Source organism: Antedon mediterranea, chromosome 4 (assembly GCF_964355755.1).
Source record: "Antedon mediterranea chromosome 4, ecAntMedi1.1, whole genome shotgun sequence".
Classification (NCBI taxonomy): domain Eukaryota; kingdom Metazoa; phylum Echinodermata; class Crinoidea; order Comatulida; family Antedonidae; genus Antedon; species Antedon mediterranea.
The window spans coordinates 20,294,811-20,310,375 of NC_092673.1; the positions used below are offsets into that span (position 1 = coordinate 20,294,811).

At 32.9% G+C, this 15,565-nt stretch overlaps 1 protein-coding gene and 1 long non-coding RNA gene across 2 annotated transcripts; one reads left to right on the forward strand and one right to left on the reverse strand.

Annotated features, from left to right (window-relative positions):
* Positions 1 to 7,415: 7,415 nt before the first annotated feature.
* LOC140047682 (NLR family CARD domain-containing protein 4-like) lies at positions 7,416 to 12,322 on the forward strand. Its single transcript, XM_072092719.1, has 5 exons — positions 7,416 to 10,058; positions 10,326 to 10,451; positions 10,911 to 11,057; positions 11,304 to 11,429; positions 11,889 to 12,322. The coding sequence occupies exons 1-5, from the start codon at positions 7,514 to 7,516 to the stop codon at positions 12,320 to 12,322; spliced, it is 3,378 nt and encodes a 1,125-aa protein (XP_071948820.1). The 5' UTR covers positions 7,416 to 7,513.
* Positions 12,323 to 13,807: 1,485 nt separating this feature from the next.
* LOC140046550 (uncharacterized) lies at positions 13,808 to 15,143 on the reverse strand. Its single transcript, XR_011844806.1, has 3 exons — positions 15,008 to 15,143; positions 14,280 to 14,377; positions 13,808 to 13,943 (listed from the first exon to the last, which is right to left on the reverse strand). It is a non-coding gene; the product is annotated as an uncharacterized lncRNA (long non-coding RNA).
* Positions 15,144 to 15,565: the final 422 nt, after the last annotated feature.

Sequence of the window (15,565 nt, forward strand, 5' to 3'; positions counted from 1 at the left end):
TTGTATTAACGTAATTTTATTCACATTATGTAACGTTTTAATGACGTTGTGACAATGTACTTTTGTAACGTTATTATCGAAAACCAAACTATAACGTTCGAGAATGTTGTCATAACGTTATGTGTTTGCTGGGCTATGGCCGCAAATCGCATTTCCGGCTATTCTCTTTGTTTATGAACTATATTGTTGGTGTAATTTCCAGCCCACAAATTTCAATTGCCGACCTTAATATTGCCGACCTTATATTGTCAGAGGACGGCATTCTCTTGCCGACCGAAATTAGGCTAGAACCCTCCTCCTTTCAAGCCTCCTAGCAACGACATGGTACATTAGGGATCGTATCATTGAGACTTTAACAGGCATATTCACCATCATGTGGTGTTTAGGTAAAAAACCATGGAATTAAGATGATCCCTGAATTCACTCAACCATTGCATCTTGCACTTGCGTCCGGCCGTGTGAGCTGCATGCTTTCTCTATCAAGCAGCTGGCTGGGCACGTCACACACGCACGCGGAGATCTGTGTAGGGGAAATACCCTGTTATGTCAACCAAACAACAACTATGCTCTGTGTACAGCTCGCTAGCTCTAGAACCACGATGTTCAGCAGTTATCAAATAGAACTTATCTTGTAAATTTTAGTGTTAGGTTTTTATATTTAATATATATATATATTAATTAAATTTATTAAGGCTTGACTAGGCCTGTAGTGAACAATCGTCGTGTTGTGTTAGTATGCCCAGCAAAAAAAAAGTGGGAGGCCAAGCGGAACTTGCTGTTCAACGGGGGAGGGGGGAATCGCACGATCCCCCCGATCCCCCCCCCCCCCCCTGGTTACGGGCATGTAAGCCTATGTGAACTAAACTACCTACTGGGGCCTACTCAAAACGTCAACCTGTATTATAGTTCAGTGCTCGGAGTAATTCAACGCAGATAAATTATTTTCTTTTTCAGAAACTTAGGCAGACGTTTAAATAAAATGCCATCAAGAACAACACAACACCATCTAGCATGGAGAGGTTAAAAAAGGTATTTGATGTTCATCCATATTGTTCTTTTTTTTAAACCTAGACCAACGGTAAATTCCATAAACGATGGTTGAAATTCAACAGAGAAAGAAATTGTTATTTTTTTGTTTATTCAAGCAAATGATGAACTCTAGTTGAATATGTGAGGTTTAGTTTTAGTAATTTGCTTGATACATTTATTAAAAGAGTGTCCAATTCATTTCATCGATTCAGTGTCAGATGCACATTTTTTAAACAATTTGCATTTCATTTTAATTTTATTCATTTTTTTTTTTCAGATAAAAAAAAATTCCCAATAAAATGGATGACATTGAAAGTAACTTCAGGGACTTAAAGCGTGATCTTAGTAAATACTATAAAGGTCTCAACTACCTATGGTTGAGATTCCTCCTTTATGATTTCATACCGGGAGAATATTTAACCCGCCCAGATTTCACAGGAAATAATTTATTTAATAAACTCCAAACATCTGGTCATATTGGACCTGATAATGTTAATCTTTTGTTAGAAGTTACTGAAATATCAGATTTTAGAGATGCTAAGAATCTTGTAATTCAGTATAGGAAAACTAATAATGTTTACATTGTTGGGCAAGACAATAATTTGTCTACATTTCGGAAGCAACTATTTCAGGCCATAAACCAATGTGGACCAGAGGATCTGAATGAAGTTATTGGTTACTATGGACTAGAGGATTTTAATTTGAAAAATCTTTGGGACGTTGTGTTTAAATGAGAGAGAGACGGTCTTTTAAAAGATGAATCAAGCAAGATTAAGTTTAAACGTTTGCTTGTACAACGTGCACAGGATGAAGTGTTATGTATTGGTATGTATTTTTTTTTCATATTTTACATCCTCTTATGTCTGACAAAAGTATAAAATCCATGAAAATTACTGAAAACTGACAATGCTGTGGGTATCAGTAACTGGATCTCAATGGAGACGAATAAAACAAGCAATGAGTTTTTATTAATCTCTGGAACAGCTGTAGCATTAAGTATTTTTTTTGCAAGATTTACATTAATCGAAACAAAGTTTTCAAATATGTAAAATGAATCATTTCAACAATAAGGGTTTTTTTTCAGATGAACCTGGAACATCAAAACACTTCACTGGATCAAGAAATCCACAAAGTAGGTATAATTATTTATCATTAATATATTATCAACCAGAGGGTACTCCGAGAGTACAAACCTCTGCCTACTGTAAAATTCCTCTACATATAATAATACCACATTTATATAGCGCCTTTTTCATGAGTAATCATGCTCAAAGGCGCTTTACAAGCATTATTACCCCCAGTATTTTTTGGGATCAAACACGTATGGAAACATACTCCCATAATGCAGCCGGTTACCAGCGCAAAGTTGTTTCTAGATCTACATAAAGTGTCCCCGGAAAATATATATTTTTTTGAATTTGAATTTGTTTTTATTAGTTCTAAGTGTACTGTAAATATGCTAACTGCACACTAAAAAGCTGTGGATGTGAGTTTGGTGTAATGGTTATCCAACTTCTTACAGTTGAGATCGCTGGTTCAAGTCCCGCTGAGGTTTTTTTTTTTTATTATTATTTTTTTATTTCATTTCTTTTTTTTTGTGGACCTTGAGCTTTGCCCCTGACCCTTCAAAATTTAACCACAACTAGATTTGAACTCGTCACTACGGACGAGTTAGGTTATCCGCAGCGCAAAGGCCACGTGCACGTCATACGTCAGAATATTGCGCGCAGAAAAACGATTAAGGCATTGAAACAATTTCAGTGTGCTCTCTATTTTTCGTCACGTCTGAGTATATACGGTGTACACTATATACTGTATACGTACTACATACAGTGCAGAATAGGTGAAAATAAGTGACCAAAGTTATTGACGCTTTTGAACATGATGACGTCATCACAATTTTTAAAATGGTGAATCGTGCGAAAGATAATTGATTGACCTAGACAACCTAAAAAAATGGGGGGGAAATGGAATACAAATAAGTGGAGATGCGCTATATTAAATGTGACGAGCTACGAGGAAAGAGACAAAAATCCTATATTTTATATTCGAGTGGCCATACGATGACGTCACAATGTCTGGTTAGCCATATTGATGCATGATTTGATATCTGCAACTCATCTACTAGTCTGGGTTCCAGACGGAGTTTTGTCTTAATATTAGTAAAAAGATAAATATTTTGGCACATATGGCGTTTCATACATATACTACTTGATTTTGGATACTCCGTCTGGAGAAACACGCACAAGTCACGTGGTTTGACACCAAGAATTCTTGGTGCATACGATTATCCGGTTGACTAGTTTCAGCTGCATGCAATTGGCTACTCACTCGTACACCGTTTTAATATTCATATTTCAGAATTTCAAAGACTCAACAACTAAGATGATGCGCATGCGCTATGTTACGTTTAGACAATGTGTACTTGGGTACATTTATGAAAGTTTCTGAAGGCTAGAAATTATTTTATATGCCTAGTAGTCTGGTAAACATTTGATGGGATTTTTTGAACATGAAAACTCGTCTTGATATGATAGGCTATAGCTTCTCCGCAAATCAAACATTGAATGGATCATTTATTACGCGGAGATAATTTTGATATAATTCCCACCCAGACCCTGTCCTGTTCTGTGTGGTGGTGTAGTCCTGTTGTGTGCCGGTGGTGGTATGTAGGGCTACTTTATTGGCGTTTTATTTGGCAGGTCATGCGTGCGAGTTGAGTGGGACCTACGAAAGAAGCCTAGGCCAAGGACTAAACAATTAATAAACAAAACAACTTGGCATTACGATTTTGTATTTCAACAGTCTCGATCGTACATTCAGCACTGTACGTACGTCTCGATCTTTTTCATTTTGAAAATGATCATTGGTTGATTCGAAATCCATATTTACATACCGCCCGCCCCATATAGCCAAATACGGTATGATAACCTACGTCATTCTTATCGGATGTTTGCGGTCTGCAAATCGATTTCTATACGTGTTTCACAAGTCTGTATTTTCAGACAAAAATCGCGGTCGAAATAAAAATAAATAAATAAAAAAAAAAAGATAATACAGACTTGGGGCAAGTCTACTCATCTACTACCAGAATATGTAATTATAAAAAAGTTCACCACGTACTTTAGAATCTATTACTGTTTAAAAAAAGGCATAATTTTGACAAATTTTTGAACTTTTTCATCAAAAATGCGCGTAAATTGTTTAATTCTACATGCTCGTATGACGTGATTTTAAGTTGAAATTGTTTGAAAGTTGGTAAATTTTCTAAAAAAGACAGGAAAAACAAAAATCAAGCAAAAAAATGTTTTTTTGAAATGCTCAAAATGACATGAAACGCGTAGAAAGTTGATTAGATATTGATTTTTCGCATTTTGAAATTTTAAACGCGCATGCGCAAGTAACTTTTTGTGAAACATGCCATTTTTAATCCATAGAAAGTTTGCGCATTATATGACTTAAATGTTCACCAAGTTTCAATACAAAAGGACTTTTAGTTTTTATTCTATGATCAATCATTGAAATTCACAAAATCGCGCGTAACTTACGCTGCGCGACTCGAAATTTGAAAAAAAAAGTTTCTTGCACATATACAACTACAGGGCAATCTTTTGACAAAGTTATACAATCATTTGTTAGCCAGAATTAGAGATATGCTTGCAACAAAATTCATGGAAAGAAAGAAAAATATCGAAAAAAAAAAGAAGAAAAGATCCTGACAATAACAAGGGGTTATCCGCCAAGTGCGGATAACCAATTATATGATGAGTCATTGATCATTGTGACTAAGTTTGGTGAGAATCTGATAAAAATTGTGGTCTCTAGGCAGTAAAATATTTTTTTGTTAGTGACCTTGACCTATGACCTTTTCCTCTCAAATTCAAACTCGTCCGAGCTTTTGGGGAATAGATCATTGTGGCCAAATTTGGTGAGAATCGGATAAAAACTGTGGCCTCCAGGCTGTTCACAGACACACACACGCACACAAACACACAAACATACAGGGGTGAACATATAACCTCCTTGGCGGAGGTAATAATATACAAATAATGAATGTTTATGAGTGCAATGGTACAAATAATGGCACGAGGTGAATGATGAAAGGTTATATCAACGAGGCAAAGCCGAGTTGATATAACCTTTCATCATTCACCAAGTGCCATTATTTGTACCATTACACGAATACAAAACATTCATTATTTGTTTTATATAACATCTAGACGTTTTTTTTTCGTACACAAAAATGTTTCAAAAAGTACTATTTAACGATCGTTGAATAGTGCGTACTATTGCACGCCATGTGACCCACATTCGTCCAATCAAATGACAGGAATTTATATAGGTGTTATATAATAATAAATAAATCATTTTCTACCAAAAAGTGTAAAATACAACACAAAATTTCTAGTTCTAGAGAACTGAATAATAGTATACAAATATTTACTGGGATGAGGGGCATGGGTAAAAATAGAGCCCAAGGTGATCTGGAGACATACTATATCCCAAGACAAAGTCAAAGAATATGGTATAGTCTCCAGATCCCGAGGGCTATATTTTTTAACGTGCCCCAATGTAAGCCCAGTAAATATTTGTCTTATATACCGTACCACGCAATTCGTCTGTAGGCTAGGCCGAAGTGAACCAATCCATGGACTTGGTCTTAGGCTAGCCTAGGTGCGCCTAGCTAGCTAGTATTAGTTGAACGATTGGCGATTAACCAATCGGATGCTGTGAATTGAAAGGTGCCAGATTATTTACTGGCACCTTTCAATTCGCGGAATCTGATTGAAAAATTGCCGGTCTATATTGCCATGTCCTCAAACTATAGACCGGCTAAACTGCTCATGTCTGTTTCCTCTATCTTCTTCTTTCATACAATCGGATCCACACGTGCAACGCAATGATTGCGTGGCTAGCCCTATGATTATTAACTTGTTTATGAGCTGACATATCTGGAAGGGACGAATTATAAAATGCATACATTTTTTGTTAGCTTTTTCACAGCTAAACGGTCCCACTAACTAGGCCTACCCCAACCAAGTCCATGTTCGGCCTTACAGTATGAAAAACAAATATTTCCTTCCATCGGGGCATGGTAAAAAATATAGCCCTCACCCTCAGTGATCTGGAGACTATACTATATCCCGAGACAAAGTAAACATTTGTATACTATATAATATCTTGGTTAATAATTATGTACTGTATTATAAATATTCAATTTTAATTCATATTTCTAGTAAATTCTTTGTAATCTTGTTCTTGTTCTTTTTTTGATTTTGATCAAATAGGTAAATGAATTTATTGTAATATTTGAAGTGGACAGTGTAAAATTGTAAACATGTATTTTTTTTATTTTACAGATGAACCTGGGACATCAAAACAGACGAAAATATCAAGTATGTTTTATTCATTTGGGTGATGTGTGAAATTTGATATATAAAAGTGAATTTTCAGGAGAATGTAAAAATCTTAAAAGATTTACTATTTCATGGTACAGTTCTAAACACAGGCTATTTTGTTTTGTACAGATCAACCTGGAACATCAAAACAAGAAATGCAGTCAAAAAGTAAAGGTATAGTTTACTCATTATAGGGTAACATTGTCAATTAAGCAGCATTTATATTTTCTGAACATAATAAAATATAGAGATGATGTATCAATGATTGTAGGTTTTGATTTTGAGCATGGCAATCAAGTTGATGATAATGGCAGTAAATAACTTTATAATAAAATAAATAATAATAATAATAATAAAAATGTTAATTCTTTGAGACTTGAGCGAGTCAAATGGCAAAGCGGTTAAGGCTGGGATGCCGTTTACCGTACCTAAAGAGCCAACAATATTGGCATGAGTTCAAGACTGACTCGCTCCTTAGGACTATAAACTGTAGGTCCAGTGTACACATTTATGTAACCTTTGTTCACATTAAAGAACCCAGTTCATCATTCGAGATGAGTAGAGGATAACTTTGGTGAAATGGTTCACAAAGTATGTATCTGATAGGACAGTGATTACTTTACTACTAGTAATCCTTGGCCACATGTGCCAAGACATTAAAATACAATAAATAAGATGAGTTTTAACCTGTATTATTACCTAATAAATGATAGGTTTAGCTGTACATTTTAAATTGTGGGCAATGATTACTATATTATTATATATAGTATATTACAAAATAGGAAAAAATTGTAACAAACAATTATAAATAAATCACTTACAATTTTATTATATATTTTTGCTATTTTAAATTCCTATTAAGTATTATATTACCAATTGTGCATTATGTGCTGCACAAATATAGATAGATCACACTCATATATAAAGGCCACAGGCAGAACATATTACTAGGGAAAGACTAAATGAATAAATATTTAGAACCTTACATGTAATATTTTAATATTTCAGATGAGAAAATAAGACACTATCTGCTAAGCAATCAACAAAAAGTATACCGCACATTCCATCAGTTTACACCACAAATCATGAATTCTGCATTTGAAGTAGATATTGCTGACATTTTCGCCGAACTGGAACTACTACAATCAAACACACAGGAAGGCAATCAACCTATAGAATTGAAAGGTCTTGTAGAAAGAATCACACCTAAATGCAGAGTTCTCATCAGTGGTGAAGGAGGTATTGGTAAAACTACCTTACTGAGGTATTTTGCATATAACTGGGCTACTAAAGATAAATTTGAAATTTTTAAAGGTAAAATACTATTTCTTATCAATATTAGAGATTTAGAGAAAGGTGACAATATTTTAGATGCAATTGTAAAACCAATTGAGCTTGAAGATTTTAGCTTGTCAACAGGTCTATCAGGAGATGATCCAAACTTGATTAAGAAATTTTTAATGGATCATGATGATGAAATTGTATTACTGTTAGATGGTTTAGATGAATTAAGATTTCAAAACAAAAGCCCACTACGTCTTTTCAAACGGGAAAGACTAGAGAATAGTTCAGTGGTAGTTACTTCTCGTTCAGTAAATATAGATGATTACATTAAGACAAGTAATTTACATGTGGAAGTAAAAGGATTTGATAAGGAAAATGTGACTAAATATATTAGAAAATATTTTGAATATGTTCAGAAGTTTAAATTGGGAGATGCTCTTGTTGAAAAGATACATTCACATCTAGCATATGAAATGTGCAAAAATCCAATGCTGCTTCTCTCAATTTGTTTCATGTGGGAAGAAGAGCAACACCTTCCAACTGACGAAGCAGATCTTTTTAAATCTTTTTTCCTATGCATTTTGAATCAGCTTAACAAACAAAAAAATGCTAAAAAAATCTTAAAATTTGAAAAAATACCAAATGATTATCTAACACCAATGCTTCTGTTAGGAAAGTGTATGTATCAAAGATTAAAGAATAATCAACTTTCATTTAAGGAAAGTGAAATAAATTCTTTAGCTATCAGGGATGAAGTAGATGATAAACTTGCTCTACAACTTGGGTTTGTATATGAAGATACCACACTCTTAAAAAAGTCTGATTTGGCAAAAACCTTTACAGCTCCTCACAAGTTAATTGTAGAATCCTTGGTTGGGTTTTACCTATACAAACTATGTGAAATTGATGGTTTGCAGAATGAGAGTAAGAATATGCTACTTTCATCATTAAGTGATGAAGAATGGGAGAATATAAGAGAAAGTGAACATTTAAAAATGGCACGTGAATTTGCAATTGGATTTCTTGGTGTCAATGCTGCAAAGTTGTTGAAACATTGGATTACAAATAGTTTTCCAACATATCGTTCTTTGATCTTACTTTTCAAAGAAGTGGTTAATGATGAGCATGTGAAAGAGGTAGAAACTAACCTTATGAAATATATAACAACAACAAAGTTAGACATACAAATTAATGATGTATGTAACTCATTAAGAATTTTTCTCATTCATCATAGACTAAATAAAAATGTACATACAGAAAATGTATTATACCTTATGAGAAAAGTTCATGACATATCTCCAGAAGAAATTGCTGGCAACCTATTTTATAGTGATATGACATCTGAAGCAAAGGGTAAAGTACATGCACACAGTTTGATTGCTGTGTCAGATCAAGAATGGATTTTGAACTGGATTCCTGGGGATTGTATGGATTATGTAGTAGATGAATGTGAAAAATACAATATGAAATATGACATAAACAAACTTTGTATTTGTCATAAAACAACTGCTGCATACTTAGTTCATATTTTAACAAATTCACCAGACCTGACAGAGTTCTATGCATCTCATAATACTATTACAGGTATCATTTTTAATGATGTAGGGTTAGGCCTCCAATGTTATAGTAAATCAGTTCTTTCAGGTGAAGTAATACATGCTACAAATATGCAACCAATAATGTTAACATTAAACACCATTAATATAAGTGATAATAATCTCAGTCAAATTGATGGTGCTTTACTGGCATCTTTAATCTGTATGATTCCAGATATTTCAGGTACTAGGTTTGGTGTGCATCAACTTTGTATGAATAATTGCAATTTATCAGGTGAGATAATGAATAATATGATCATAGAGTGTTCTAGTAGAAAAGCTACCTTGAGATTATCTAAACTGGATATAACTGATAATAATCTCAGTCAAATTGATGGTGCTTTACTGGCATCTTTAATCTGTATGAATAAAGATAGATCAGGTAGGCCTGGTTTGCCTGAACTTAATATGCATAATTGCAATTTATCAGGTGAGGTGATGAATAATATGATCACAGAGTGTTCTAGTAGAAAAGCTACCTTGAGATTATCTATACTGGATATAAGTGATAATAATCTCAGTCAAATTGATGGTGCTTTACTGGCATCTTTAATCTGTATGAATAAAGATAGATCAGGTATGTTTGGTTTTCTTCTACTTAATATGCATAATTGCAATTTATCAGGTGAGGTGATGAATAATATGATCACAGTGTGTTCTAGTAGAAGAGTTACCTTAAGGTTATATGTATTGTATATAAGTGATAATAATATCAGTCAAATTGATGGTGCTTTACTGGCATATTTAATCTGTATGAATAAAGATAGATCAGGTAGGCCTGGTTTGAATCAACTTAATATGCATAATTGCAATTTATCAGGTGAGGTGATGAATAATATGATCATAGAGTGTTCTAGTAGAAAAGCTACCTTGGGGTTATATCAACTAGATATAAGTGATAATAATCTCAGTCAAATTGATGGTGCTTTACTGGCATCTTTAATCTGTATGAATAGTAAAGATAGATCAGGTAGGCCTGGTTTGCCTGAACTTAATATGCATAATTGCAATTTATCAGGTGAGGTGATGAATAATATGATCACAGAGTGTTCTAGTAGAACAGCTACCTTCAGATTATCTAAACTGGATATAAGTGATAATAATCTCAGTCAAATTGATGGTGCTTTACTGGCATCTTTAATCTGTATGAATAAAGATAGATCAGGTAGGCTTGGTTCGTCTCAACTTAATATGCATAATTGCAATTTATCAGGTGAGGTGATGAATAATATGATCAAAGAGTTTTCTAGTAGAAAAATTACCCTAATGTTAGATAACCTAGATATGAGTGATAATATTCTCAGTCAAATTGATGGTGCTTTACTGGTATCTTTAATCTGTATGAATAAAAATAGATCAGGTAGGCCTGGTTTGCCTGAACTTAATATGCATAATTGCAATTTATCAGGTGAGATATTAAATAATATGATCATAGAGTGTTCTAGTAGAAAAGTTACCTTGAGATTATCTAAACTGGATATAAGTGATAATAATCTCAGTCAAATTGATGGTGCTTTACTGGCATCTTTAATCTGTATGAATAAAAATAGATCAGGTAGGCCTGGTTTGCCTGAACTTAATATGCATAATTGCAATTTATCAGGTGAGATATTAAATAATATGATCATAGAGTGTTCTAGTAGAAAAGTTACCTTGAGATTATCTAAACTGGATATAAGTGATAATAATCTCAGTCAAATTGATGGTGCTTTACTGGCATCTTTAATCTGTATGAATAAAGATAGCTCAGGTAAGCCTGGTTTGAATCAACTTAATATGCATAATTGCAATTTATCAGGTGAGATGATGAATAATATGATCATAGAGTGTTCTAGTAGAAAAGCTACCTTGGGGTTATATCAACTAGATATAAGTGATAATAATCTCAGTCAAATTGATGGTGCTTTACTGGCATCTTTAATCTGTATGAATAGTAAAGATAGATCAGGTAGGCCTGGTTTGCCTGAACTTAATATGCATAATTGCAATTTATCAGGTGAGGTGATGAATAATATGATCACAGAGTGTTCTAGTAGAACAGCTACCTTCAGATTATCTAAACTGGATATAAGTGATAATAATCTCAGTCAAATTGATGGTGCTTTACTGGCATCTTTAATCTGTATGAATAAAGATAGATCAGGTAGGCTTGGTTCGTCTCAACTTAATATGCATAATTGCAATTTATCAGGTGAGGTGATGAATAATATGATCAAAGAGTTTTCTAGTAGAAAAATTACCCTAATGTTAGATAACCTAGATATGAGTGATAATAATCTCAGTCAAATTGATGGTGCTTTACTGGTATCTTTAATCTGTATGAATAAAAATAGATCAGGTAGGCCTGGTTTGCCTGAACTTAATATGCATAATTGCAATTTATCAGGTGAGATATTAAATAATATGATCATAGAGTGTTCTAGTAGAAAAGTTACCTTGAGATTATCTAAACTGGATATAAGTGATAATAATCTCAGTCAAATTGATGGTGCTTTACTGGCATCTTTAATCTGTATGAATAAAAATAGATCAGGTAGGCCTGGTTTGCCTGAACTTAATATGCATAATTGCAATTTATCAGGTGAGATATTAAATAATATGATCATAGAGTGTTCTAGTAGAAAAGTTACCTTGAGATTATCTAAACTGGATATAAGTGATAATAATCTCAGTCAAATTGATGGTGCTTTACTGGCATCTTTAATCTGTATGAATAAAGATAGCTCAGGTAAGCCTGGTTTGAATCAACTTAATATGCATAATTGCAATTTATCAGGTGAGATGATGAATAATATGATCAAAGAGTTTTCTAGTATAAAAACCCTAAGATTAGATAACCTAGATATGAGTGATAATAATCTCAGTCAAATTGATGGTGCTTTACTGGCATCTTTAATCTGTATGATGGAAGGTGGTTGGCTTGGTTTGCTTCAACTTAATATGCATAATTGCAATTTATCAGGTGAGATGATAATTATGATAGAAAGTCTAAATAGAAGAGTAGTGATAACGTGATATCTATATTTACTGACCATATTTTCAAATCTTTTTGTGTAATAAATTGTATGTATCTAAAGAATGTAAGAATAGACTGACACTGACAGTCAGAATTATGTATCTCAAAGTCAAATCATTCAAATGTAAGAGTAAATGGTAAATACAAATATTGCACTATGCAAATTTTAAATGTAAACCCACTGGTTTGCATATGAATAATAATAATTTTTTTGTACAACTTGTCTATCAATTTAACAAAATGTGTATTTGATATCCAAATCATTTTAGTTTCTAGTTCAACTTGCATATTTTACATCTAGACAATTACTGTAAGCATAATAGTAGTAGAACCCCAACAAAATGTCTCCTTAATTGGGTTGTGAGGTACAGTAATTTCCCGTAATCAAAACGGTACTGGGTATGGTCTACTAGCGTTCCTGCTCCCAACTCGTCATCCATTCATAGAAGTAAGCCTACCTGGTGGTGAACATAGACATACATCTATGCCCCTCTTGATATGTTTGTAATGTTAAACATATATGCCTATTGTGTCCCTTGGGTTGGCCACTCTTTCATTTAACCAGAAAGTGGTCCTTTAACATAGATGTCCCAGAGGCATTCTACTGTGTAATGTTATCTTAATTAAGCCGTAATGTTATGTTGTTTTATTAATGAAGACTAATTGTTAAAAATATAAATTATGCATATTTTTCAAATCAGAATTCATGTGTACTTTAGTTATTAATTTGCATTAAAACTTCATTATATTTTTTGTGAATTATTTATATCTTATTATGTTGATATAACAGTAACATCATAGTATGTAAACAAATCAATTTGATTCTCAATTTTTAGTTCATTCTATTTTTGAAAACAGGTACTGTCATAATTAGTACATTTCAATTTTAGTTATACTGTATAGTATTTTGTCTTCTGAAACTGTTCATAATTTATGGTACATGACTTTTATACGGATATAGTACAGTACCAATATTTTTGTATACATATGCATTTTATTAAAAGTTATGTTTGTGTTTTAAATAACTATGGTTTACATAAATACAATTATTATTATTATCTGTATGTCAATATGATAATTTGTGATTAAAGAAACAAGTAAAATATGTATAGTGTTATGTTTGAATGTAGTAAACCAAATAACAAAAAGAAACATGATTGAATCACTGTTGTCTACACAATTGGTTTGGAAATGCTAAAAGCAGAAGTACATAAATCATTAACACTGAAAATCTAGCATTTGTATGTTCATATCGGACGCGTCGTCACAGAGCGTTGATTCTGGCCTTGTGGACCCAGAGGGTGTTGCCAGACTTAAATTGTGAGCTGCAAAACGATACTGTAAAAGAAGTTGGTCACTCCCAAGTGAATAACCATTGTGCCAAAATATTTTGAATGAAAATATGGTTTGAAAAAGAAACACAAAACAACTTATAATTAATATATTTATTACAGAATGTTTTTAATAAAATTATTTTTACAGAAAGATAGTAATTGTCACTTGCTCATTAAAATTAGACAGTGTTGACACATTGATCTCTATGTTTGACCTTTATTGACTTCTATGTTTGACTTGAATGTTTAAATTTAAAACTTTTAATGGATTCTCTTCTTTATTTCTCTGAAATGATAAGAATTTAATGTAAATATTATTGCATATTGCTTATAATGCTTATCAGTACTAATTTGAGGATATTGATTTATAGGGGTGATGTTTTTCTAGTTTATTTTGCCTATGAAAATAGGCGTTTGTAATCAAAGTATTTTAATCATTCAATACAGTAGTAGTACAGATGATACCTAAAATATATGTATATACTGTACACAGTTGCTCACTGGTGCATATCTTGAGAGGAATTCACAAAAACACTAGAAACACTTTCTTTTGCTTCTCATATACTAGGTGTTACAGTACCCTTGTTACTACATATACATACATTTATCTACCTCAAATTACCTTTATTTGTACAGCCATTGATTCTATTTGAGTGCTATTTGAATCTGGGTTGACACGTTTCCTTGTGAATGATGTATTGCCTTTTAAAGCTTTTGGAACTTGAAAAAATAAACCAGAAAAATATTAATTAGAAAAAATAAAGAAATAAATATTGCTTCATCTATATTTCCAATATCTGAATTATATGCACTCCACCAACAAAATAAGTGAAAGAGTAACTGAGTAATATTTATCTAATGGCCGAAATGACTTAACATTTATAACTATACTAACATCCTAATTTGTGACTACTGTATGACTTGGCTGTAACAATAACATTCAGTCTAACCTACATGGGTAGTCGGGTACAGAAGAGACCTCTGCATGTACTTTAACAATAACTATTCAATCTAACCTACCTAGTTAGTCGGGTACAGAAGAGAGCTCAGCATGTACTTTAACAATAACTATTCAATCTAACCTACCTAGTTAGTCGGGTACAGAAGAGAGCTCAGCATGTACTTTAACAATAACTATTCAATCTAACCTACCTAGTTAGTCGGGTACAGAAGAGAGCTCAGCATGTACTTTAACAATAATTATTCAATCTAACCTACCTAGTTAGTCGGGTACAGAAGAGAGCTCAGCATGTACTTTAACAATAACTATTCAATCTAACCTACCTAGTTAGTCGGGTACAGAAGAGAGCTCAGCATGTACTTTAACAATAATTATTCAATCTAACCTACCTAGTTAGTCGGGTACAGAAGAGAGCTCTGCATGTACTTTAGCAGAATGTAATGCCTTGTCATGACGTAACAACTTCTCGTGGATTGTCATCAAAATACGTTTTCAGTTTCTTGGAAATTAAAATTTCGGATTTGATCTCTTTTAACCTAGCCTCCTTGACAGCAACTTTTGTGACAGCCAAATGCATCCTGCAGGAACAATAAGCATTAAATATATTTGAAGGCAGAGCACATGCACATGTCCACAAACTAATCAACTAATTTTGTCATGAAAAATATTAATATATGTTTTTGCTAAACTATTTTCAAAGGTTAAAGGCTTCATCTACACGTACCTATTGTGATTTAGTTTGATGATATGGTCACGTCCTGTTTTTTTAGTTTGAAATTTATGTTCCATCGAAATATAAACAGTACATGACAACCTATCATTACAGTTGTTATAAAAATGTTTTGAGCGAAATATTTAAACAAAATGTTTAATGCAAAGAGTATACATTGTAATGAGAGTATTATATTTGCATAAGTCAATGCGCTGCTAAACTTGCCATTTGATTT